The following is a 22842-nucleotide window of genomic DNA, read 5'->3' on the forward strand; positions in this document are numbered from 1 at the left end:
GAACAGAAACTTAGTGACTTAAAACAGTATTTATTTATTTATTTAGAAATGGAGTCTCGTTCTGTCACCCAGGCTGGAGTGCAGTGGCAGTGGCATGATCTCAACTCACTGCAACCTCCACCTCCGGGTTAAACGATTCTCATGTCTCAGTCTCCCAAGCCGGGATTACAGGCGTGCACCACCACACCCAGCCAATTTTTGTATTTTTAATAGAGACGGGATTTCACCATGTTGGCAAGGCTGGTCTTGAACTCTTGACCTCAAGTGATCTGCCTGCCTCAGCCTACCAAAATGCTGGGATTCCAGGCATAAGCAAGTGCGCCTGGTCCATTTATTATCTTATAGTTCTGGTGGTCAGAAGTCTGAAAATGGTCTCACTGGGCTAAAATCAATATGTCATCAGGGCTGCATTCCTTCTAGAGGCTCTTGGGGAGAATCCATTTCCATGCCTTTTCCAGCTTCTAGAGGCCACCTATGTTCCTTATCTCAGGGCCCCTTCCTCCATCTTCACAGCCAGCAGTGCAGCCTCTTCCCCTCTCTGACTCTGACTCTCCTGCTTCCCTCTTATAAGGACCCTGTGATGACACTGGGCCAGCCAGATCATCCAGGATGATCTCCCATCTCAAGATGCTTAACTTAATCCCATCTACAAAGTCCTTTTTGCCATGAAAGATTACATATTCACAGGTCCCAGGAGTTAGAACGTGGACATCTTTAGGGGGCCATTATTTTGCCTCCCACACTCTCCATCAAGCAGGCTAAATCTTAGGGCCTTTGTACATGCTTCTAGAAGGTTCTTTCTCTTGTTCTTTGCAAGGCTGACTCTTCTTTGTCACTTAGCTCTCTGCTAAATATTTCCTTGGCCCCTCTCAATCCCTCTCATATGCCCCATGCTCAGTGCCTGAGATGTGTTAAGTCTTCAATACATATTTCCTTTCTTGGCTGAATACATAATACATACACATTTACCTACAGGACCTGAGAAGTTCCCATTTTCCCACATCCTTACCAACTCCTAATATTGTCAAAATGTTTACAACTTGTCAATCTGAATAGTGACAAAAGTGTCTTAATATTTTCAGAAATTTCCAGACTGTCTTCTGAAGTATGTGCACCAGAAATGTGCGAAGGTTACAGTTTCTCTACATCTTCACTAACGCATGTTACTATCTGTTTTATTATTATTATTGCCATTCTAATTTGCATTTCCTAGGTGATTAATGATAGTGAGCATCTCTTCATGTGTTTATTGACCATTTACATATCTTCTTTGGAAAAAGAAATCTGTTCAAATAGTTTGCCCATATAAAAATGTGGTTGCTCTTTCTGTGCTAGCATGACTAGTAAAAAGAAAAGTAAAAGCCAGGCACGGCGGCTCACGCCTGTAATCCCAGTACTTTGGGAGGCCAAGGCAGGCAGATTGCTTAAGGTCAAGAGTTTAAGACCAGCCTGGCCAACATGGTGAAACCCCGTCTCCTCCGTCTCTACTAAAAAAAAAAAAAAAAAAAAAAAAAATAGAAAAATTAGCCAGGCGTGGTGGTGTGCACCTGTAAGCCCAGCTACTCAGGAGGCTGAGACAGGAGAATAGCTCAAACCTGGGAGGCAAAGGCTGCAGTGAGCCGAGATGGTACCACTGGACTCCAACCTGGGCAACAGAGGGAGACTGTGTCAAAAAAAAAAGGGAAAGGAAAGGAAGGCAAGGGAAGAGAAGGGAGGGGAAGGGAGGGGAGGGGAGAAAGAAGGAAAGAAAGGAAGGAGGGAGGAAAAAAGGAAGGAAGGAAGAAAAAGAAAGAAAAGAAAGAAAGAAAAAGAGAAAGGAAAAAATGAAAAATCAAAAAAAGTGGTTGCATATCTAATCTCATTGTTGAGTGTTAAGGGTTCTTTATATATTCTGGTTACAAATCCTTTACCAAATTTGTGGTTTGCAAATACTTTCTCCCAGTTCTATGGCTTGTTGTTTCCTCAATAATCTTTTGAAGAGGAAAAAGTGTTTAAGTTGGATGAAGTTTGATTCATCTATTTTCTTTTATGCTCTTGGTATCATATCTAGGCAATCTTTGCCTACTCTAAAGTCACAGGGATTTTCTTCTACGTTTTCTTCCAAAAGGTTTTTAGTTTGAGCTCTTACATTTAGGGCTATAATGCATTTTGAGGTAATTTTCATGTTTGGTGAGAAATAAGGCTCTAACCCTAAGTTTTGTGGAAGCGTTTGTTTGTTTTATTTTGTTTTGCATTTGAATAGTCCCCCACCTCCACTAAATTGCCTTGGCATTTTGTTGAAAATCAACTGATCATAAATGTAAGGTTTTATTTCTGGATCTTCTATTTTGTTCCACTGATCTGCATCTCTGTCTTTACGCCAAAGCCTCACTGACTTATTACACTAGCTTGATAGCAGGATGGCTAACGTTTCCTGGTTTGCCTGGGACTTCCCCAGTTTTAAAACAGAAAGTTTCACATTTCAGATATTCCTGCAGTTCTGGGTAAACCAGGACGGTTGTTCACCCTACTTTAGAATAAATTTTAAAATCAGGTAGTAAGTCCTCCAATTTTGTCTTTCTTTTCCAAAATTGCTTGGGCTATTCTAGGTCCTCTGCATTTCTATATAAATTTTAAAGTTGGCTTGTCAATTTGTATTAAAAAAAAAAAAAACTTGCCTAGATTTTGATAGGGGTTGCATTGAACCTATAGGTCTCTTTGGGGGAGAATCTTGCATCCTTTTTTAACAGTTGTATAATATTCCACTGCATGCTTGGACCACAGTTTCTTTAGCCAACCCTTTGTCATTGAACCTGTAAGCTGTTTCCATTCTGTTACAAAACAGTGTTGCAAAGAACATCTTGAATGTGTTTCTTTGTGTGCCTGAGTCTTTCCTTCAGCTGAATTCCTTCACCCACAGAAGTGAAGTTGACAGGTTGCATTTAAAATGTTAATAGTACTGTCATGTTACCTTCCAAAAATATTTTACCAGTTTATGCCTCTCATCAAATCCCTAGACAGAGTGCAAAAATCTGATTGGCCAACCCAGCTAATGGGTTGTCTCCTTTTGGTTGGGAGCCCTGCGTAATCTGATCAGTGAAGGAATGTTCTCTTGGGCAAAGTTGGGTGGATCAGGAGAGATGGACATCCCTGGTGCACGGAAGGCCCTGCTGTGGCTAACCTAGCTTCGTTCCATACAGGGCACTTTGTTAAGTACTCTAAAGGAGGTAAAACCTACTGTCTTCATTGGAGTGCCTCAAATTTGGGAGAAGATACATGCGATGGTGAAGAAAAATAGTGCCAAGTCCACGGGCTTGAAGAAGAAGGCATTCGTGTGGGCAAGAAACATTGGCTTCAAGGTCAACTCAAAAAAGATGTTGGGGTAGGTGGAGCATCCAGAGGGCTGGGAGGGTAGTTGGTGAGGAGGCTCAGCCTTCTCCAGTGGGTCCCATCAGCCCTTCTCCACTTGACGGCATTCTTATTCACAGGAAATATAATACTCCCGTGAGCTACCGCATGGCTAAGACTCTCGTGTTCAGCAAAGTCAAGACATCCCTTGGCTTGGATCACTGTCACTCTTTTATCAGTGGGACTGCGCCCCTCAACCAAGAGACTGCCGAGTTCTTTCTAAGCTTGGACATACCTATAGGCGAGTTGTATGGGTTGAGTGAAAGCTCGGGACCCCACACGATATCCAACCAGAATAACTACAGGCTTCTAAGGTACCAGCCCCCGGGGCAGACCCCTGCTCCTCCCATAACATGGGGTCAAGAGGGGGAAGGTGGGTGGATAGATGGGCCTCTGGGTTAAGAGGAATCCTGACGTGGTGTCTCCAGAATGATCCTGTTCTCCAGCCTCCAAGTCCTAACTCCGCATGACCGTGGGAAACCCTGGATGGTAAGAGAGCCCACAGATAAGGGGGATGGCTCTCTGAACATTCCATGGTCTCCCCGTTTGTCACTTGTGAGTTCTGCCTTCAAGTTCACCGCCTGTGACCTCAGCACCTTTCATCCCCATGATCCTGCATCTCAAAACACCTCCATGGCCGATTCCTGGCTTTCTCCCAAGCTCAGCTTGCCCTAGGCTGCAAGGTTGAACCCAATGATAAGAAAACTTTAAGAATACCAAATTGAGGTTCAACTCCCCATCTGAGAGCTGTCACAGTCATAGAATCTTCTGGTTGTGTCTCTCCCTGACTCCCTCCTTTTAGCATGGGTGAGGTTTGAAAAAATCTTTTCATACATGTGTTTATTTATTAAATTTTAATTAGAGATAGGGTCTCACTTTGTTGCCCAGGCTGGAGTGCAATGGTACAATCATAGATCACTGTAACCTTGAACTTCTGGATTCAAGCATTCCTCCTGCCTCAGCCTCCCAACTAGCTGGGACTGCAGGCATGAGCCTCCATGCTTGGCAATTGTGTGAAAATTTTTTTGTAGAGATGGGGTCTTGCCATGTTGCCTAGGCTGGCCTTGAATTCCTGGACTCAAGCAATCCTCAGCCTCCCAAAGTGCTGGGATTACAGGCATGAACCACCATGCCCAGCATTTCCATACATTTAAGTCATTTGTACTTCCTTTCCTATGAACTGTCTGTCCATATTATCTGCCTGTTTTAAAAATTAGATTATTGGTCCCTTTATTATTGGTTTGTTGGCACTCTTTACATATTAGGAAAATCAGCCCTTTGTCTTTCATATGAGTTACAAATATTTTATCCCCTGGCTTGTCATTGGTATTTTGATTTTAGTTAAGATGTTTTTTTTACTGTGCAGAAATTTGTGGTCACAAATTTAGATGGTTGAACTTACCAATATTTTCTTTTATGGCTCTGGATTTTTCTACATACCTAAAAAGGCTTCAGTGGGGGAAATCATAAGGCAGCTCTTTGTAAGTTTTAAATTTCTCAGGTCTGTCTTCATTTTTTCTTTTGCTAACCGGGGGAATACCTACATTTAACCCTGGGAACACTGGCCTTGCTAACTGTTAATCAAAGAGATCTCAGCAACACAAGGAGAAAATATTTCCTTTCCTGCATCCTAGAACTGCACTGGCCAGTGCTATCTCTAGGAAAAAAAAAAAAAAAGACAAAGAACCCAGATTTCAAATAGTGCTACTCTGTTTTATGAAAGTAACTTTTACCTCTAAAGAGATTGTAGTTGGTTGTCGTACTTAAAATTAGCTGTCCTAATCACTGCAGAGAGGTCTACCTATCTGTTTTCTTAAAAATGAGGGTTTTGTTCCTATCTTTAAGCCAAAGGCATTTTTTTCTTTGCCGGCATATGTGGAGATGAAAAAAAACAAAAAACAAACAAACAAAAAAAACAAAACGAAAAACAACCTGCAATGCTGCTGGATTTTCTTTCATTTTTTGTTTTTGTTTTTTTTTTTTTTTTTTTGAGACAGAGTCTTGCTCTGTCGCCCAGGCTGGAGTACAGTGGCGTGATCACTACTCACTGCAGCCTTGACCTCCTGGGCTCAGGTGATTCTCCCACCTCAGCCTCCCAAGTAGCTGGGACCACAGGTATGTACCACCATGCCCAACTTTTATTTTTTATTATTTTTGTAGAGACGGGGTCTCCGTATGTTGCCCAGGTTGGTCTTGGAACTCCTGGGCTCGAGTAATATTCCCTCCTCGGCTTTCCAAAGTGTTAAGATTACAGGTGTGAGCCACCACACCTGGCCACTGCTGGGTTTCCCAGTTCACAAAGCCTTTGGGAATCTGACACGCTGGATTAAACACTGCAGCAAACACCTCCTTCTGTGCGCTGGGGTGCATATCCAGCCTGCTCTATCTGAGCAGAGTATTAGGCACGTAGGCTGAAGATCCAGGCAGAGCTGGGTGGCTGACTTTGTCTTTATGAGCCTGTTTCTCTGCTTCTGTTCCCTGGCAGCTGTGGCAAGATCTTGACTGGGTGTAAGAATATGCTGTTCCAGCAGAACAAGGATGGCATTGGGGAGATCTGCCTCTGGGGTAGGCACATCTTCATGGGCTATCTGGAAAGTGAGACTGAAACTACAGAGGCCATCGATGATGAAGGCTGGCTACACTCTGGGGATCTGGGCCAGCTGGACGGTCTGGGTTTCCTCTATGTCACAGGCCGCATCAAAGGTACCAGGGGCTGAGCTCTTTGGGAATCTCCTGCAAGCAGGCCCACCCTGAACATTTAAGGGCCCAGGGTACCAGCACGAAGGCCACCCCCAGTTCCTCACCTTCCAAGAGGAGCTGTGCAGAAACTCCTCAGTCTGTACAACCCAGCTCTATCCTCCTGTCCAGCAAACAGTTACCCCTTGGTCACTTGGTATCCCGTGGTCCACCCTCAGGAGGATGGACCTGCAAAAGACAAGCCTTGGAACCTCCTGAAGCCCCTTTCAGAATAGCACCAGCCCAGAGGAAAACTCAGTAAGAGAAGGATAAAGAAATTCCTTGTGACATCATTTTGGCACCTGGATCCAGCCATATCTGAAAGCCAAAGACCTTTTGAACTTTTCAGTTATATTGAGCCAACAGTTTTACTTTTTTTTTTTTTTTAACTCAAACTCATTCAAGCTGGTTCAAATGGGCTTGAGTAAAAAAGTGCCATCTTCTTCTCCTGCATTTTAAGAGGATAATAATCGACAGAGTTGTAAGGATTGAAGAAAGTATAGAACAAGGATAAGCCAACTTTTCCTGAAGAGGGCCCTTTAGTAAATATTTTTGGGTTCACAAAACATGTGTCTCTGTTGTAGCTTCTCAACTCTGTGATTTGTAGCACAAAAACAGCTGTTGACAACACATTAAAGAATGGGTGTGGCCAGCTGCCAATATGAATATCATAATTTTTATGTGTCAAAAAAAATTCTTCTTTTGACTTCCAACAACTTAAAAATGTAAAATTCATTTTTAGCTTTTGGTTATACAAAATTGAATAGTGGCCTGGATTTGGCCACTATGGGCCATAGTTTGCCAAAATCTGATGGAGAACACTTAGTGCTTTTTTACTCAAACCCATTTAAGATGGGTTTAAATAGGTTTGAGGAAAAAAAGAAAAAGCAAAACTGTTGACTCAACGTAACTGAAAAGGTCAGTTGGCCAAAAGGTCAGCTGGCTTCAGGCATGGCTGGATCTGGGTGCCAAAATGAGGTCATAAGGAATTTTAAAATTCTTTTCTTGAGTTTTCCTCTGTGCTGATACTATTTTATTTTTCAGAGAAGGTCTCACTCTGTTGGCCAGGCTGGAATGCAGTGGTCCAATTATGACTCACTGTGGCCTCAACTTCCCAGGCTCAGGTGATTCTCCCACCTCAGCCTCCTGAGTAACTAGGACTACAGGCGTGTGCCACCACACCCGGCTATTTTTTTGCAGAGACCCAGTTTCACTGTGTTGCCCAGGTTGGTCTAGCACTTGTGGGCTCAAGTGATCTGCCCACCTCAGCCTCCCAAAGTGGCAGGATTACAGGTGTGAGCCACTGCGCCTGGCCGCTAGGTTTTTTTTTTTTTTTTTTTTTTTGAGATGGTGTTTCACTCTTGTTGCCCAGGTTGGAGTGTGGTGGCATGATCTCAGCTCACTGCAACCTCCGCCTCCCAGGTTCAAGTGATTCTCCTGCCTCAGCCTCCCGAGTAGCTGGGATTACAGGCGCACACCACCAAACCTGGCTAATTTTTGTATATTTAGTAGAGACGGGGTTTCACCATGTTGGCCAGGCTGGTCTCAAACTGCGGGTTCCACGTTGTCATGGCTGGACATGTACCAAGCCAAGCTCTGTTCCAGAAATCCTTATCACTGCTGGTGGTGAAAATGTGCCCCCCATTCCTGTTGAGACCTTGGTTAAGAAGAAGATCCCCATCATCAGTAACGCCATGTTAGTAGGAGATAAACTGAAGTTTCTGAGCATGTTGCTGACGCTGAAGGTAACATGGGTTTGCTGTCATTGGGGGAAGTCTCTGCAGCCAGTCTTGGGTTCCCTGGCCCCACCCCAGGGTCAAGAGGATGCACCTGTGGGTTCAAGACCCACTTCTTGGTCTGTGGGCCTGGGGAGGGGTGCTGGTCAAGGAGCATGGGTGGTGACAGAGGTGTCTGGGGGCAGTGTGAGATGAATCAGATGAGCGGAGAACCTCTGGACAAGCTGAACTTCGAGGCCATCAACTTCTGTCGGGGTCTGGGCAGCCAGGCATCCACCGTGACTGAGATTGTGAAGCAGCAAGACCCCCTGGTCTACGAGGCCATCCAGCAAGGCATCAATGCCGTGAACCAGGAAGCCATGAACAATGCACAGAAGATTCAAAAGTGGGTCATCTTGGAGAAGGACTTTTCCATCTATGGTGGAGAGCTAGGTGAGTGGCCATGACATTTGGAGGCTGGTCCCTTGTTAGCATCTGGGACTGTGTGGGCTCTGAAGAGACAGGTCCTTTTCTGAAGGTCAGAGGGTCTATGAGACCAGCCAGGGACCAGGAGAGGGATGCTGCCACCTTTAGCTAACTGGTCCCCAGCTCCTCATCTTGGAAATAAAATCCAACCTCCTTACTATAGCTCTATACAATCTCTCGCCTGCTGACCTTTCATTCACTCTGCACCAACTCTATGGGCTTTCCTGATGTTCCTGCAGCTCTCTGGGCTTTGTCCAACTATAGGGCCTTTGCACCTGCCAGTCTGCCTCCCTGGGAATACCCTTCCCCCTCAATTCCTTGCCTGGATGGCTTCTTCTCATTGTCCAGGTCTCACCCTACAGGCCTCTTCCTCCTCAGAGCAGCCTTGTTACAGGACCCCCAGGTTTGTATGCCCACTGCACAGTAATATACCAATACACTGAGACAGCAGGGGATGCAGCAAAGACAGAGTTTAATTATGGCCAGGCACAGTGGCTCACGCCTGTAATCCCAACACTTTGGGAGGCTGAGTTGGGCAGACTGCTTGAGCCCAGGAGTTTGAGACCAACCTGGGCAACATGGTGAAATCCTAACTCTACACAAAATACAAAAATTAGCTGGGTATGGTAGCGGTGCCCAGCTACTCAGGAGACTGAGAGGATCGCTTGAGCCCAGGGAGGTCAAGGCTGCAGTGAGCCACAATCATGCCAGTGCACTCCAGCCTAGGCAATGCAGTGAGACCCTGTCTCAAAAACAAAAAACAAAAAAACAAACAAAAATAAAAAAGGAAATTAAATTCCCTTGCAGGGAAGCCAACCGAGATGGAAGGAACCCTCAAATCTCTCTTTGAGGAATTCTGGGCTGGGGTTTTAAGGGGATCTTTGGGGGTGAAGGGCTGGAAAATTAGAGTCATTGATTGGTTGGGGTAAAGGGGATGAAATCATTGGATGTGGAAGCTGCATTCTTTGGTAAGTCAGCTCCCATGGGGTCCTTCAGATCAGTGGGCATCAGTAGTTTCACTGGTATGCAGGACTTGAAAGGATATCTCAGATGGAAAACTTAGCCTTTCACAATGCTTAATATGTTATCTGTAGAGCAGTTAAGGGGAACTATATCTTGTGATTGGGTTTTTTTGTGTGTGTGTGATTCTGGGGCAATAGGCAAACAGCTAGCTATGAGGAAGGGGTCAGAGAGCAAACTGACCTAATGATGAATGTTGAGTGTGCTGTAAGTGTGGCTGATTTTAGTTTCTCCCCCTCCCTTCTTCTCTGATTAATATTATAGTTTTCCGGGATGTTTTCAGCCTTCCCTGACCATGCTGGCTAAAGTGGCTTGCCATCGTCCTTAATATTTCACCCAGTAGCTTGCTGCCACCCCCATTATACCACCCTGTCTTCTTTAAAGCATCAGAACATGAAATTAGTCTCTGTATGTTTTATTTTTGCCTCTCTTCCCCCATGTGGGAAGGGCTCACTCCAGAGTGGGGATACTGGATTCTACTAATGTACTTTCATTTGCCAGTTTGCTGTCAGCGCTCGGCTGTAATCTGACGGTGTAGATGGAAGAGTCAGAGCAAGTATGTGGCAATGAACAACCTGGGTTCAAATCCTGTCCCCTCTACACAGGGAAGTGACTTGTCTCACTGAGTCTTGTTTTTTGTTTGTTTTGAGACAGAGTCTTGCTCTGTTACCCAGGTTGGAGTACGATGGCACAATCACGGCTTGCTGCTGCAGCCTTGAACTCCCAGGCTCAAGCAATCCTCCCACCTCAGCCTCCTCAGTAGCTGGGACGAGTGCGCACCACCATGCGTGGCTATTTTCTTTCTTTTTTTTTTTTTTTGAGACGGAGTTTTACTCTGTCGCCAGGCTGGAGTGCAGTGGTGCAATCTCAGCTCACTGCAACCTCCACTTCCCAGGTTCAAGCGATCTTCCTGCCTCAGCCTCCCGAGTAGCTGGGACTACAGGTGTGTGCCACCATGTCCAGCTAATTTTTTGTATTTTTAGTAGAGACAGGGTTTCACCATTTTGGCCAGGATGGTCTTGATCTCTTGACCTCGTGATCAACCCGCCTTGGCCTCCCAAAGTGATGGGATTACAGGCGTGAGCCACCGCGCCTGGCCGCTATCCTCTTTTTGTTTTGTAGAGATGGTATTTTGCCATGTTGTCCAGGCTGGTGGTCTTCTCATCTATAAGTTGAAAACACAGTCCTTGTGGGGTTGCTTGAGACACCCAGAGGGGCTTCAATGTCCCTGGTGACTCAGAGGCTTTCAGTGAAAGTCCTGGGCTGAGGGAGCAGACAACTCCCAGTTTGAGACTTGATTCTGCCATGCACTTGCTGGCTGACCTCAGAGGAACTGGTCCTCTCTATGCCCCAGTTTCCTCACCTGTAAAATGGGGATAGGGGCATGGTTTGAGATGATGATATCCCTCCTCCATTGGGTGCACAGTCCACGTCAGGCACAGAATGCAGCATGCTCTTCACCTTCCAGCTCACAGAATCCTCACCACAGCTGAAAGATCACATGGAAGTTTTATCATCCCCATACAGATGGCAAAAGTTACACACCCTAGAAGTCAATGGCACAGCCAGCCACCCAGCCTAGCCCCAGGCATGGGACTCTGTTGCCTGGTCATGCATGGGTGTGTGTAATTTTCTTTTATCTCCACAACTCAATTGATTTCTCCTTTCTCGATAGGTCCAATGATGAAACTTAAGAGACATTTTGTAGCCCAGAAATACAAAAAACAAATTGATCATATGTACCACTGACTGCTTTGATGGAGCTACTCTCAGCTGTTCTGATGGTGAGATTCAGTTGTTTGGCTTTGCTGGGCTATGCATTCAGAGTCCAAGAGAGGGCTCCACTGTGTGGCAGGCAGATCTGTGACTGGAACTGCAGAAAACACACACATACACACATACATATACACATACACACACACACACACACACACACACACACACACACACTCTTAGTTGCAGTGGATTCTGAGTAGCAGGCTTCAACTCATGCTGTCTCTACTCTACCAGGGTCATGGTAGGGTGTGTAAACTCCTTCAGCTGGCCACCGATGTTGTTAGCTGTGCTTCCTGCCTTTTCTATTTGTTTCTAGAAAGTAGGAGGCAATGAATCCCAAATGTCTCATTGGGTCTTATTTGGAGAAGGCCTTTGTCAGAAACTTTAGTGGAGAAAGTTCTACTTGCCAGGAACTCAAGGAATGAGGTGTGTTGGCCCATTACACAGATAATAAGGGATGGAGGCTTGAACTTCCACTATCCACCGTTTATCCTCTCTTTTCCCCAAGACATGTGCAGAGGGAGCCTCCATGACACCATGAATCACTGATAGTTATTGAGGTTTTTTTTTTTTTTCTTCACTAGATGCACAGTGCAGGCAGAAAGTAGAATGCATCTTCAATTGTCCTATAGGCTGCCTGTAACCTTTTCATGGGCAACTTGTTCTAATGCCACCAGCCAACCCATGTTTTAGTTTGCTGGGGCTACATTGCAAAGTACCACAGACTGGAGGGCTTAAACAACATAAACTTATTGTCTCACAGATCATCTGGAGGCTAAAAGTGTGAGATTGAGAGGCTGGCTGGCTTGGTTCCTTCTGAGGGCTGTGAGGGGAGGATCCATTCCAGACTTCTCTCCTTGGCTTGGCTGTCTTCTCTCTCTGTCTTCACATCATCTTCCCTCTGGGTGTCACTGTGTTCAAATTTCCCTTTTATAGGGACAGGTTAGTAAGATTAGGGCCCACCCTAATGACCTCGTTTTAACTTCTATAATGATCCTGTTTCCAAATAAGTTACACCCTGAAGTACTAAAGGTTAGGACTTCAACATGTGAATTGTGGAGGGATACAACTCAGCCTGTAACTCATCATATCCATTGTCCTTTGTTCAACGTTAACTGGTTTAACCCTTCCACACCTTCATTTGTTGATGTCTTGTGGGTGGGCCCAGCAGTTCAACGTACCACATTCATAATTCTTCATCTTTCACAAGATTTCCAATTTCACTTTCCAGTTGAATGAGAAACCATTGGACATTGATGTGGGAGTGAGAGATGGACCCTCTTACACCAGTGCTGTCCAATATGGCAGCCACTGGCCACTATGTGGTCTGTCCAAACCAAGATGTGCTGTAATACATAAAACACACACTGGGCTTCAAAAGCACAGCACCAAAAAAAAAAAAAATAGAATATACAATATCCCATCAGTATTTTAAAATTTTGATTACATGTTGAGATGATATTTTGGAATACCGGGTTACGTAAAATATTTATTATTAAAAGTAATTTTACCAGTTTTAAATTTTTATTTACTTTTTAGAGACAGGGTCTTGCTCTGTTGCTCAGGCTAGAGTGCAGTGGTGCATTCATACCTAATGTTTTAAATGTTTTTGTAGAGATGAGGTATTTCTATGTTGCCCAGGTTGGTCTCAAACTCCTGGCCTCAAGCAATCCTCCTGCTTCAGCTTCACAAAGTGCTGTGATTACAAGTGTGAGCCACTGTGCCTGGCCAAGTTCCTTTTTTAAAAATGTAGCCGCTATACATTGTTAAATTGCATAGGTGGCTCCAGCAATGTTTCTTGTGGATAGTGCCACTCTAAAGTTCATTGTGGGGAGATTTTGGGTGACGGCCAATTTATAAACGGATCAATTCACTCGGGAATATTTTCATCATATGGTGACTGTGGGATCTTGGAGACTGAATGCACATATTACGAGAATCCCCATGTGATAACTTGTGTTTCTCCTCTTTGCAGCCTTCCGCAGGAAGACCTCATTGCAATAAGTGAAATGCTGCTCTAGGTAGAAGCTCTCCCTGCTGTTTTTAAGAAGCCACATTCCTCATTGGTCAGTTTCTTGATTGTTTGTCTGTTGGAGAGGTGCTCCCTAGAAGAAGCTGCCATATGTTTCAAAGCAATAAAATCACTGTAGATCTTTCTAAGGACCTTCAAGTCATGATTCCAGGGAAGCCTATTGGGAAGTCTACTAAAAACTGCCTGATTTAGAAGAAAGACCTGAACTTGTGGACTCCCATTTGATTTTTTTCTCCTCAGGGGACTTAGACATTAGAAAGAAAAAGCCTCACAGATTTGAAGAACTGGACCCCCAAATCAACTCACCTGCCTGGAAGCAACTGGGAAACCCTTCCAATAAGTCCTGATAATAAAGCACTTCAGGGTCCCATGTCTTGATTTTTGGCTTGACAGAAATACTTTGTCCTTTATTTAGTGTGATGGGGAGGTCTTGGACTCTGAAATCAGTTCTGGGTTCAAATTGTGACCAGCTGTGATTTCAACCGTCTGAGGCTCGGAGATTTTAAACCTGGAAGGTAGATCCCCATCTCGGAGGGTGGCCATGGAAGTTCATGGAGATGATGTACACGGAATGCAGTATCTAACTCCAGAAAGTCCTTGGTTTGAGTTAATGGTTATCATCAACACAGTCACTCTTGGTTAACTCAAGAGTCAAGGTATGACTCTTGACTAATTCCATCATTAGGGAGGAGTTATGCTGTTGTAGTAAGTTAAGTAAACTTAAAGAAGATAGTTTATTCCTCTCCCATCCAACAGTCATATTATAAGCAGACCAGAGCTGATAAAGCATATTCATAGTGTGTCCCTGAAATATTAGTAGGGAGAGTGGGAGAGGGAACATCTCCCAGCCTGGACAGAAACAGCATATCAGGAGCAACAAAACTCCCAGTGTCTCTTAAGCTTCTAGATACTCAGAGGCAGGCCAGAGACCCTTTTGAGTTCCATTCTTTAAATACACCAGAAATTTAAAATGACATTCTCCTTGCAAAAAAAAAAAAAAACAAAATTAATGCAATGCCGATAAGGCTAATGTCATATTTGATTGCTGTACTAGGCCATTATTGCACTGTTATAAAGAAATACCTGAGATGGGGTCATTTATAAAGAAAAGAGGTTTAATTAATTAGCTCATGGTTCTACAGGCTTTATAGAAAGTATGGTGCTGGTGCCTGTTCAGCTTCTGGTGAAGCCTCAGGGAGCTCACAATCATAGCGGAGGGCAAAAGGGGAGCAGGCATGTCGCATGGCGAAAGCAGGAGCAAGCCAGAGGGAGTGCCACACATTTTTAAATGACCAGATCTTTCGAGAACACACTATCGTGAAGACAGCCCCAAGCCATCAGGGATCCGCCCCCCTGCCATGACCCACCAGGCCCCACCTCCAGCACAGGGGATTACAGTGCAACATGAGATTTGGGCAGGGACAAATATCCAAACCACATCAATGGCCCTCCCCAACTATTTGGTGGGCTTTTACTTTTTAATGAGTTAGTACAGTTGGTCCTCACTATCTGCCAATTCCATATTTGCAAATTCGCCTCGTCGCTAGAATTTGCTTGTAAACCCCAAATCAATAGTTACGGCACTTTAGAGGTCATTCCAGGACATACACAGGAGTGAAAAATTTGAGTGGCCGACTGTACATTCCCAGCTGAGGTTGAACAAGGCAACACTCTGGCTTCCTGTTTCAGCTCTCACACTGTAAACAGTGCCCTTTCTGAGGTATATCTCATGCCACATTTTCTGCATTTTCGTGTTTGTGTTAGTAAACCTTTTTGAGTTTTTAAAAAATAGAGACAGGGCCTCACTCTGTCACCCAGGCTGGAGTGCACTGGTGTGATCTCAGCTCACTGTAACTTCAAATTCCTGGGCTCAAGGGATCCTCTCCTGTCTTGGCCTCCCAAAGCACTGGGGTTACAGGTATGAGCCACTGAACTCAGCCAAACCCTTCTAATTTTATCCATGACTACACTGTACAACTTTTGGTCAATATAATTCTATTTTATAGTTTGTTTCTACTGTCCATGTGATCTCCCCACTTTTAGGTTTTCTAGGTAGTTAATGTTGGTATATGGAAGTGCTGTTGATTTTTGTATGTTAATATTATATTTAGACACCTCACTGCTAACCTATTTCTCAAAATGTGTAAGCTTTTTACAGAGATGTGCATATCTTTTGCAAATATTTTTTCACTTCCTTTTCAATATTGATTCCTCATCAAGGAAATACAAATGGTTGATCATGTCAAGTGAGGGAAGCTCGAATACAGGAGAGGAATGTATGTATTTTCTATAATGATTCTCACCCTGGTCTCACTGTTCTCTTAATGTTCTCTCAATGTTTTTTGAGAAACGACAAGAATCTACTAATGTCAGGAAGGCTTTTAAAATTTAACTGTGGTAAAATATATGTAACATAAAATGTGTCATTTTAACCCTTTTTTAGTACACAGTTCAGTGGCATTAAGCACATTCACATTGTAGTACAACCATCAACACGACACATTTCTAGAAGTTTCATCTCTTCAAACTGAAACTTTATATCCATCAAACAATTCCCCATTTCCCCTTCCCCTGAAAGCTATCATTCTATTTTCTGTCTCTTGAATTTTACTACTTTAAGCACCTTAAAAGTGAAATTGTCGGCCGGGCATGGTGGCTCATGCCTGTAATCCCAGCACTCTGAGAGGCCGAGGCGGGTGGATCATGAGGTCAGGAGTTCGAGACCAGCCCAGCCAATACGGCGAAACCCTGTCTCTACAAAAAATACAAAAATTAGCTGGGCGTGGTGGTGCATGCCTGTAGTCCCAGCTGCTCAGGAGGCTGAGGCAGAACAATCACTTGAACCTGGGAGGTGGAGGTTGCAGTGAGCTGAGATCATGCCACTGCACTCCAGCCTGGGGAACAGAGCAAGACTCCATCTCAAAAAAAAAAAAAAAAAAAAAGTGATAATGTAAGAATATTTGCCATTTTCTGACTGGCTTATTTAGCTGAGGATAATGTCTTCAAGGGTCATCCTTTTTTAAAGTTTTTTCAATTTTTTTTTAACAATTTTTTAAAAATAGAGACAGGGTCTCCCTATGTTGCCCAGGCTGGTCTTGAACTCCTGGCCTCAACTGATCCTCCCATCTCGGCCCCTCAAAGTGTTGGGATCACAGGTGTGAGCCACCACACCTGGCCTCATCCATGTTTAGCATGTGTTAAAATTTCTTTTTTCAGGCTGAATATTTCATCATGTATGTACACGTGTATGTGTGTGTATGTACACATATATACATGGATAAATTTATCCATTCATCCATCAATAGACACTTGGGTTGCTTCCACCTTTTGGCTCTTGTGAATCATGCTTCTATGTATATGGGTCCATGGCATGGTTCAGAGTCCATGGCAGAAACGCACTCAACGCCCAGAAAAGAAACCATGGGTGTATAAATATCTCTTCACGCCCCTGCTTTCAATTATGCTTGGTGGGCAAATGAATTCATAAACCCCCAGGCACAGTGACTCAAAGTCCTTCTCTAACTCAACCTTCTGGGAGCCCAGGGCTCTGCTTCCTTGACCTCGATGATGCCCACACCTTATTTACCTCCTCCATCTCACCACTCTTCTTCCAGCTCCCTTGGGAACTCTCTCACTCAACGTCAACAATGTAGAACAGTGACTCTGGAATCCCTCCTGCTGCCAGACTTGCCCCTGGCTCCTCCCTGGGGACTGTCACCTTGCAGACCACTGGCTTGTCAGGGCAGTGAAGGGCCTTCTTGGGTAGACCCTCCCTGCCCGCTAAAACTGGCCTCTACAAAGAGGCAATGGGCCATGTCCCCATCATGGCTCTGGGCCACGGGATACACAGTGATGGCACCAGGCTGGCCATAGACAGGAACATTCTGGATGTCTGGTCTAGGGACCACTGTCCCCCTGTGGCTAGAACGGGGGGAGTGATCAAGCTGATAAAAAGGTAGAGTCCAGAGGCCGGGCATGGTGGCTCATGCCTTTAATCCCAGCACTTTAGGAGGCTGAGGTGGGTGGATCACGAGGTCAGGAGGTTGAGACCATCCTGGCTAACACGGTGAAACCCCGTCTCTACTAAAAATACAAAAAATTAGCCGGGCATGGTGGCGGGCGCCTGTAGTCCCAGCTACTTGGGAGGCTGAGGCAGGAGAATGGTGTGAACCCGGGAGGCGGAGCTTGCAGTGAGCCAAGATTGCGCCACTGCACTCCAGCCTGGGCGACAGAGCTAGACTCTGTCTCAAAAAAAAAAAAGGTAGAGTCCAGAGGCCAGGCATGGTGGCTCATGCCTGTAATCCCAGCACTTTGGGAGGCTGAGGCAGGTGGATCACGAGGTCAGGAGGTTGACACCATCCTGGCTAACACGGTGAAACCCCATCTCTACTAAAAATACAAAAAATTAGCCGGGCATGGTGGCGGGCGCCTGTAGTCCCAGCTACTCGGGAGGCTGAGGCAGGAGAATGGAGTGAACCCGGGAGGCGGAGCTTGCAGTGAGCCGAGATCACGCCACTGTACTCCAGCCTAGGCGACAGAGCGAGACTCTGTCTCAAAAAAAAAAAAAAAAAAGAAGGTAGAGCCCAGAGTGGGCACTGCCTTCCCAATGACAGGGGCATGAAAATATGTAGTGGATGGGAGGGAGGGACTGGGAGCCCACATACCTCAGCTCCTCCTGGGGATGAACTAGGCTGCACACCAGGTGGGGAATGTGTGTGGTAGGTTCATTTCCTTCTATGCTCCTCCTTCTCTTCACTCCAGCCCCCAACCACCTTCATCATGTTTTTCCCTTTTTTTTTTTTTTTTTTTTCTGGAGACAGAGTCTCCCTCTGTTCCCCAGGCTGGAGTACAGAGGTGCGATCTCTGTTCACTGCAACCTCCACCTCCCAGGCTGAAATGATTCTCCTGCCTCAGCCTCCCGAGTAGCTGGGATTACAGGTGCCCGACACGATGCCTGGCTAATTTTTGTATTTTTAGTAGAGATGGGGTTTCACCACGTTGGCCAGGCCTCAAGTGATCCGCCCACCTTGGCCTCCCAAAGTGCTGAGATTACAGGCATGAGCCACCGCACCCAGCCTGTTATCTTTTTTTTTTTTTTTTTTTTTTTTTTTTTTTTTTTTTGAGATGGAGTCTCACTATGTCACCCAGGCTGGAGTACAGTGCCACGATCTCGGCTCACTGCAACCTCCGCCTCCTGGGTTCAAGCAATTCTCCTGCTTCAGCCTCCAGAGTAGCTGGGACTCCAAGCGCGCGCCACCACGCCCGGCTAATTTTTGTATTTTTTAGTAGAGACGGTTTCACCATATTGGACAAGCTGGTCTCAAACTCCTGACCTCGTGATCCGCCCTCCTTGGCCTCCCAAAGTGCTGGGATTACAGGCATGAGCCCCACGTCTGGCTGCCTGTTACCTCTTTTAAGATGCTTCTCCCTCCCTCCTTTGCCTGGTCAGTGTCTACCCATTGTTCAGAGAAGCCTTCCCTGGCCACCCCCATGACTCGGTGGGAATCCTGTGCCTCCCTGCTGGACCCTCCCACCCCTGCTGCCCACTGTAATTTCGTTTGAAGATCTGTCTGCCCAAGCCCAGCAAACTAGATGCCCCCAGACAGTGACAAGGAAAACAAAGATACTTTGAAGACCATGTCCTCGGACAGATTCAGAGTCCACGACAGAAAGGCACTCAACACCCAGGAAAGAAAAACAGAGTTTGGGGCTCCTTGGCTCCTGGGTGAGGGTAGTGGTGTTCCCAGAGAAGCCAGTTTGAGAGTGGGGATCTAGCGCTTCAGGGCTGGCCAAGGCGGTTCAGCCAGTGTTGGGATCCTTTAGGGTTCAATCTATCTCTTCAGAAGTTGCCTGATGGGATGCGGGCATGGAGAGCACCACCATAGGGTGCCCGGCTGGGTGTATGGGGGTTTGGGGGTGCAGGTGGTTAGCAGCTGTCAGAAGTGTCTGGTCCCGCCGGGCGTGGTGTCTCACGCCTGTAATCCCAGCACTTTGGGAGGCCGAGATGGGTGGATCACCTGAGGTCAGGAGTTCGAGACCAGCCTGACCAACATGTTGAAACCCCGTCTCTACTAAAAATACAAAATTAGCTAGGTGTGGGGGCGCATGCCTGTAATCCCAGGTACTTGGGAGGCTGAGGCAGAAGAATCGCTTAAACCCAGGAGGCAGAGTTCGCAGTGAGCTGAGATCGCGCCATTGCACTCCAGCCTGAGAAACAAGAGTGAAACTCCATCTCAAAAAAGAAAAAAAAAAAAAAAAAAAAAAGAAGTGTCTGGTCCCTGGGGAGGAGACGGCGCCCGGCAGGGACAGTGGGCCTGCAGCTGACCTGTCTGCTTGCTGGTGGGTTTCCTGCTGAACTCTTCTCTCTGGGTCAGTGCGTCTCACTGTCCACCTGTCCCTGCATTCCCTTCTGTGCCTCGCTGGTCATCTTTCTCCCTTGGCAATCCACTTCATACACCACGCCTCCTCCGTCTGCCATCTCTCAGTGCCACGCTCCTGCCTGTGCTCCCATCTCTCCCTGGTTTTGCCCCTGACACGCCACCTGCTCGCCTCTCTCTAGGTCCATCTGGGGGTCTCCGGCCGCCGCTGACCCGCCTGTCCGCAGGCTGAGCTACTCGGACCACGGAGCGCGACGGGGAGGCGCGACTGCGGCTCAGCAAGGACTAAGTTAGCAACAAGACACTCCTCACTGTGCACGACATGGTCGCGAGCACGGCCATCAAGTACGCCAACAACATCGCGCCCGGCTCCAACAGCTGCCACCTGCTCACCTACATCGAGTACCACCAGCAGTGTCCCGGCGTCGAGAAGTCTTTCTTCAAAGTACCGCCAGGCGGTCCGCGCCTGCGCGCCCCTCCCGCCCCTCCTGCGCCTGCGCGCCTCTTCTGCACCCACCCTTGCGCCTGCGCGCCACTTATTTCACCTCCTGCGCCCGCGCAGCGCTCCAAGGCCTTTCTTCCCCCGCCCCTCCCCACCTCCTGCGCCTGCGCGCCTTTCTTGCCCCCCGATAAGCCTGCGCGCCGCTCCGGCCCACTTGCTTCTGCGCCTGCGCACCGCTGCAGGGCCTTCCTCCCCCATCTCCCCCCGCCTCCTACGCCTGCGCGCCACTCCATCCCTCCTGCGCCTGCGCAGTGTTACTCTCCTGTGACTGCCACTTGTCTGACCCGCATGTTTGTTTTAACGGATTCCCTGAGGCTGCCTGAGAGCCAGAAATGAAAAGCTGCAGCCTTAGGGACCCTGGTTCAGATCCCAGAGCAGCCATTAGCTACGTTTTCTTGCACGAAAACTTTGTGCCTTTGTGCCTCTGTTTCCCTATATGAAAACTTTACATATAAATATATATATATATATATATATATATATATATATATATATATATATATATATATAAAGGCCAGGCGCGGTGGCTCACGCCTTAATCCTAGCACTTTGGGAGTCCGAGGCAGGCAGATCACTTGAGGTCAGGAGTTCGAGACCAGCCTGGCCAACATGGTGAAACCCTGTCTTTACTAAAAATGCAAAAATTAGCCAGGCATGGTGGTGCATGCCTGTAATCCCAGCTACTCGGGAGGCTGGAGGCAGGAGAATCACTCCAACCCGGGAGGCAGAGGCAGTGAGCCCAGATGGTGCCACTGCACTCCAGCCTGGGCAACAGCAGAGCGAGACTGTCTCAAAAAAAAAAAAAAAGAAAAGTCATTCCAATACCCATAGTAAACTGAATCCTCCGGTAAAAATAAAGTTAAAAAAATAAAAAATTAAACATATAAAAATATGTATAATTATATATATTTAAGGTATAGTTTTTATAAATGTACAGTATATAAAACGTCTGTTTATGGATAAATTTTATGCGTGCTACACTTTTATTTATTTATTTTTGAGACGGAGTCTTGCTGTGTTGCCCAGGCTGGAGTGCAGTGGCGCAATCTCAGCTCACTGCAAGCTCTGCCTCCCGGGTTCGCGCCATTCTCCTGCCTCAGCCTCCTGAGTAGCTGGGACTACAGGCGCCCGCCATCACGCCCGGCTAATTTTTTGTATTTTTGGTAGAGACAGGGTTCACCGTGTTAGCCAGGATGGTCTCGATCTCCTGACCTGGTGATCCGCCCGCCTTGGCCTCCCAAAGTGCTGGTATTACAGGCGTGAGCCACCGTGCCCGGCCCTTTTATGTTAAATTTAATATAAAATATTTTCTTTTATATCAGCATTTTAATGTAAATATATAAAATATAACAGCAGCTAGCTCACAGCTTTGCTGCATGGATTCAGTGAGTTTACACACATCGAATAGCTCTGGCACACACATAGCATTGCACCAGCATTCACTATTTATTATTTTTATGGATTTGTTTGTTTGAGACGGAGTCTTGCTCTGTCACTCAGGCTGGAGTGCAGTGGCTCAATCTTGGCTCACTGCAAGCTCCGCCTCCCGGGTTCACGCCATTCTCCTGCCTCAGCCTCCCCAGTAGCTGGGACTACAGGCGCCCGCCACCACACCTGGCTAATTTTTTGTATTTTTAGTAGAGACGGGGTTTCACCGTGTTAGCCAGGATGGTCTCCATCTCCTGACCTCGTGATCCACCGGCCTCGGCCTCCCAAAGTGCTGGGATTACAGGCATAAGCCACCGCGCCCGGCCTCTTTTTTGTTTTTGTTTTTGTTTTTGAGACAGTCTCTCACTGTCGCCAGGGCTGGAGTGCAGTGGTGCGATCTTGGCTCACTGCAACCTCCGCCTCCTGGGTTCAAGCAATTCTCCTGCCTCAGTCTCCTGAGTAGCTGGGGTTACAGGTGCCTGCCACCACATCCAGCTAATTTTTTGTATTTTTAGTAAAGATGGGGGTTTCACCATGTTGGCCAGGCTGGTCTCAAACTCCTGACCTCGTGATTCACCCGCCTCGGCCTCCCAAAGTGCTGAGATTACAGGCATGAGCCACCGTGCCTGGCCATTATTATGGTTTTTACTGTGTCTCTTCTCCAGTGGCATTTCCTCAGTGAGGTCTTTCCTTGCTACCCTGGTTCCCCGAACCTGCCCTCTTCCCCCTCTCTGTGACAGCCCCTTTAAAAGTTGTCTGCCCAGGGCCAGGCACGGTGGCTCACGCCTGTAATCCCAGCACTTTGGGAGGTTGAGATGGGTGGATCACTTGAGGTCAGGAGTTTGAGACCAACCTGGGCAACATGGTGAAACCCTGTCTCTATTAAACATACAAAAAAAATTAGCCAGGCATGGTGGCACACCTGTAATCCCAGCTACTGGGAGGTGGAGGTTGTAGTGAGCCGAGATCATGCCACTGCACTCCAGCCTGGGCGACAGAGCAAGACTCTGTCACAAAAAAAAATTCTTCCCAGTTTCCATCATCATGGCTACAAGTTACCAAGGTCGTTTGTTTATTTGGTCATTTCCCTGAGGGCGAGAGGCCAGATTGCCTTGTTGTTGTACCAGCGCCAACCCTCTGATGTTTGTTGAATTAATGAACACCCATTTTTCAGATCAGGAAAGGGGATAAGAGACCTTCTGTGACTTGTTCTGTCAATGTAATAAACAAGTAAATTATGCAATAGGTAAGACAGTGTTCAGTAATTCAGAGGAATCCAAAGCACGTAAAGGAGTAAACTGTTGAGGTGGGGGCAGAATTTAAAAATATGGCGGCTAGCCAGGTGCAGTGCCTCACACCTGTAATCCCAGCACTTTGGGAGGC

General features: G+C 46.5%; 2 protein-coding genes across 10 annotated transcripts in view; one reads left to right on the plus strand and one right to left on the minus strand.

The window, feature by feature from the left end:
* ACSBG2 (acyl-CoA synthetase bubblegum family member 2) overlaps positions 1-16976 on the plus strand; it is a 60566-nt gene extending 43590 nt beyond the window's left edge. For 4 of the 8 annotated variants that reach the window (XM_057300687.2, XM_003819327.5, XM_008972663.4 and 1 more), the window contains 7 exons: positions 3180-3361; positions 3468-3701; positions 5873-6090; positions 7729-7868; positions 8045-8291; positions 11020-11128; positions 13096-16976. In XM_057300687.2, the coding sequence (XP_057156670.2) occupies positions 3180-3361; positions 3468-3701; positions 5873-6090; positions 7729-7868; positions 8045-8291; positions 11020-11093 (1095 nt within the window). In that variant the 3' untranslated portion in view covers positions 11094-11128; positions 13096-16976. Of the gene's footprint in view, positions 1-3179; positions 3362-3467; positions 3702-5872; positions 6091-7632; positions 7869-8044; positions 8292-9845; positions 9901-11019; positions 11129-13095 lie in introns of those variants that run through there. The other 4 variants (XM_055104054.2, XM_055104057.2, XM_055104055.2 and 1 more) reach the window with 3 other exon arrangements.
* The window catches only part of RFX2 (regulatory factor X2), a 207384-nt gene extending 187255 nt beyond the window's left edge, over positions 1-20129 (minus strand). The window contains exon 1 of one of the 2 annotated variants that reach the window (XM_063599798.1): positions 19927-20129. The gene's annotated coding sequence lies outside the window, so the exon portion shown is untranslated. Of the gene's footprint in view, positions 1-19922 lie in introns of both variants that reach the window. The other variant, XM_063599796.1, reaches the window with a different exon arrangement.
* Positions 20130-22842: the final 2713 nt, after the last annotated feature.

This window comes from Pan paniscus, chromosome 20 (assembly GCF_029289425.2).
Source record: "Pan paniscus chromosome 20, NHGRI_mPanPan1-v2.0_pri, whole genome shotgun sequence".
In the NCBI taxonomy this organism is placed as follows: Eukaryota; Metazoa; Chordata; class Mammalia; order Primates; family Hominidae; genus Pan; species Pan paniscus.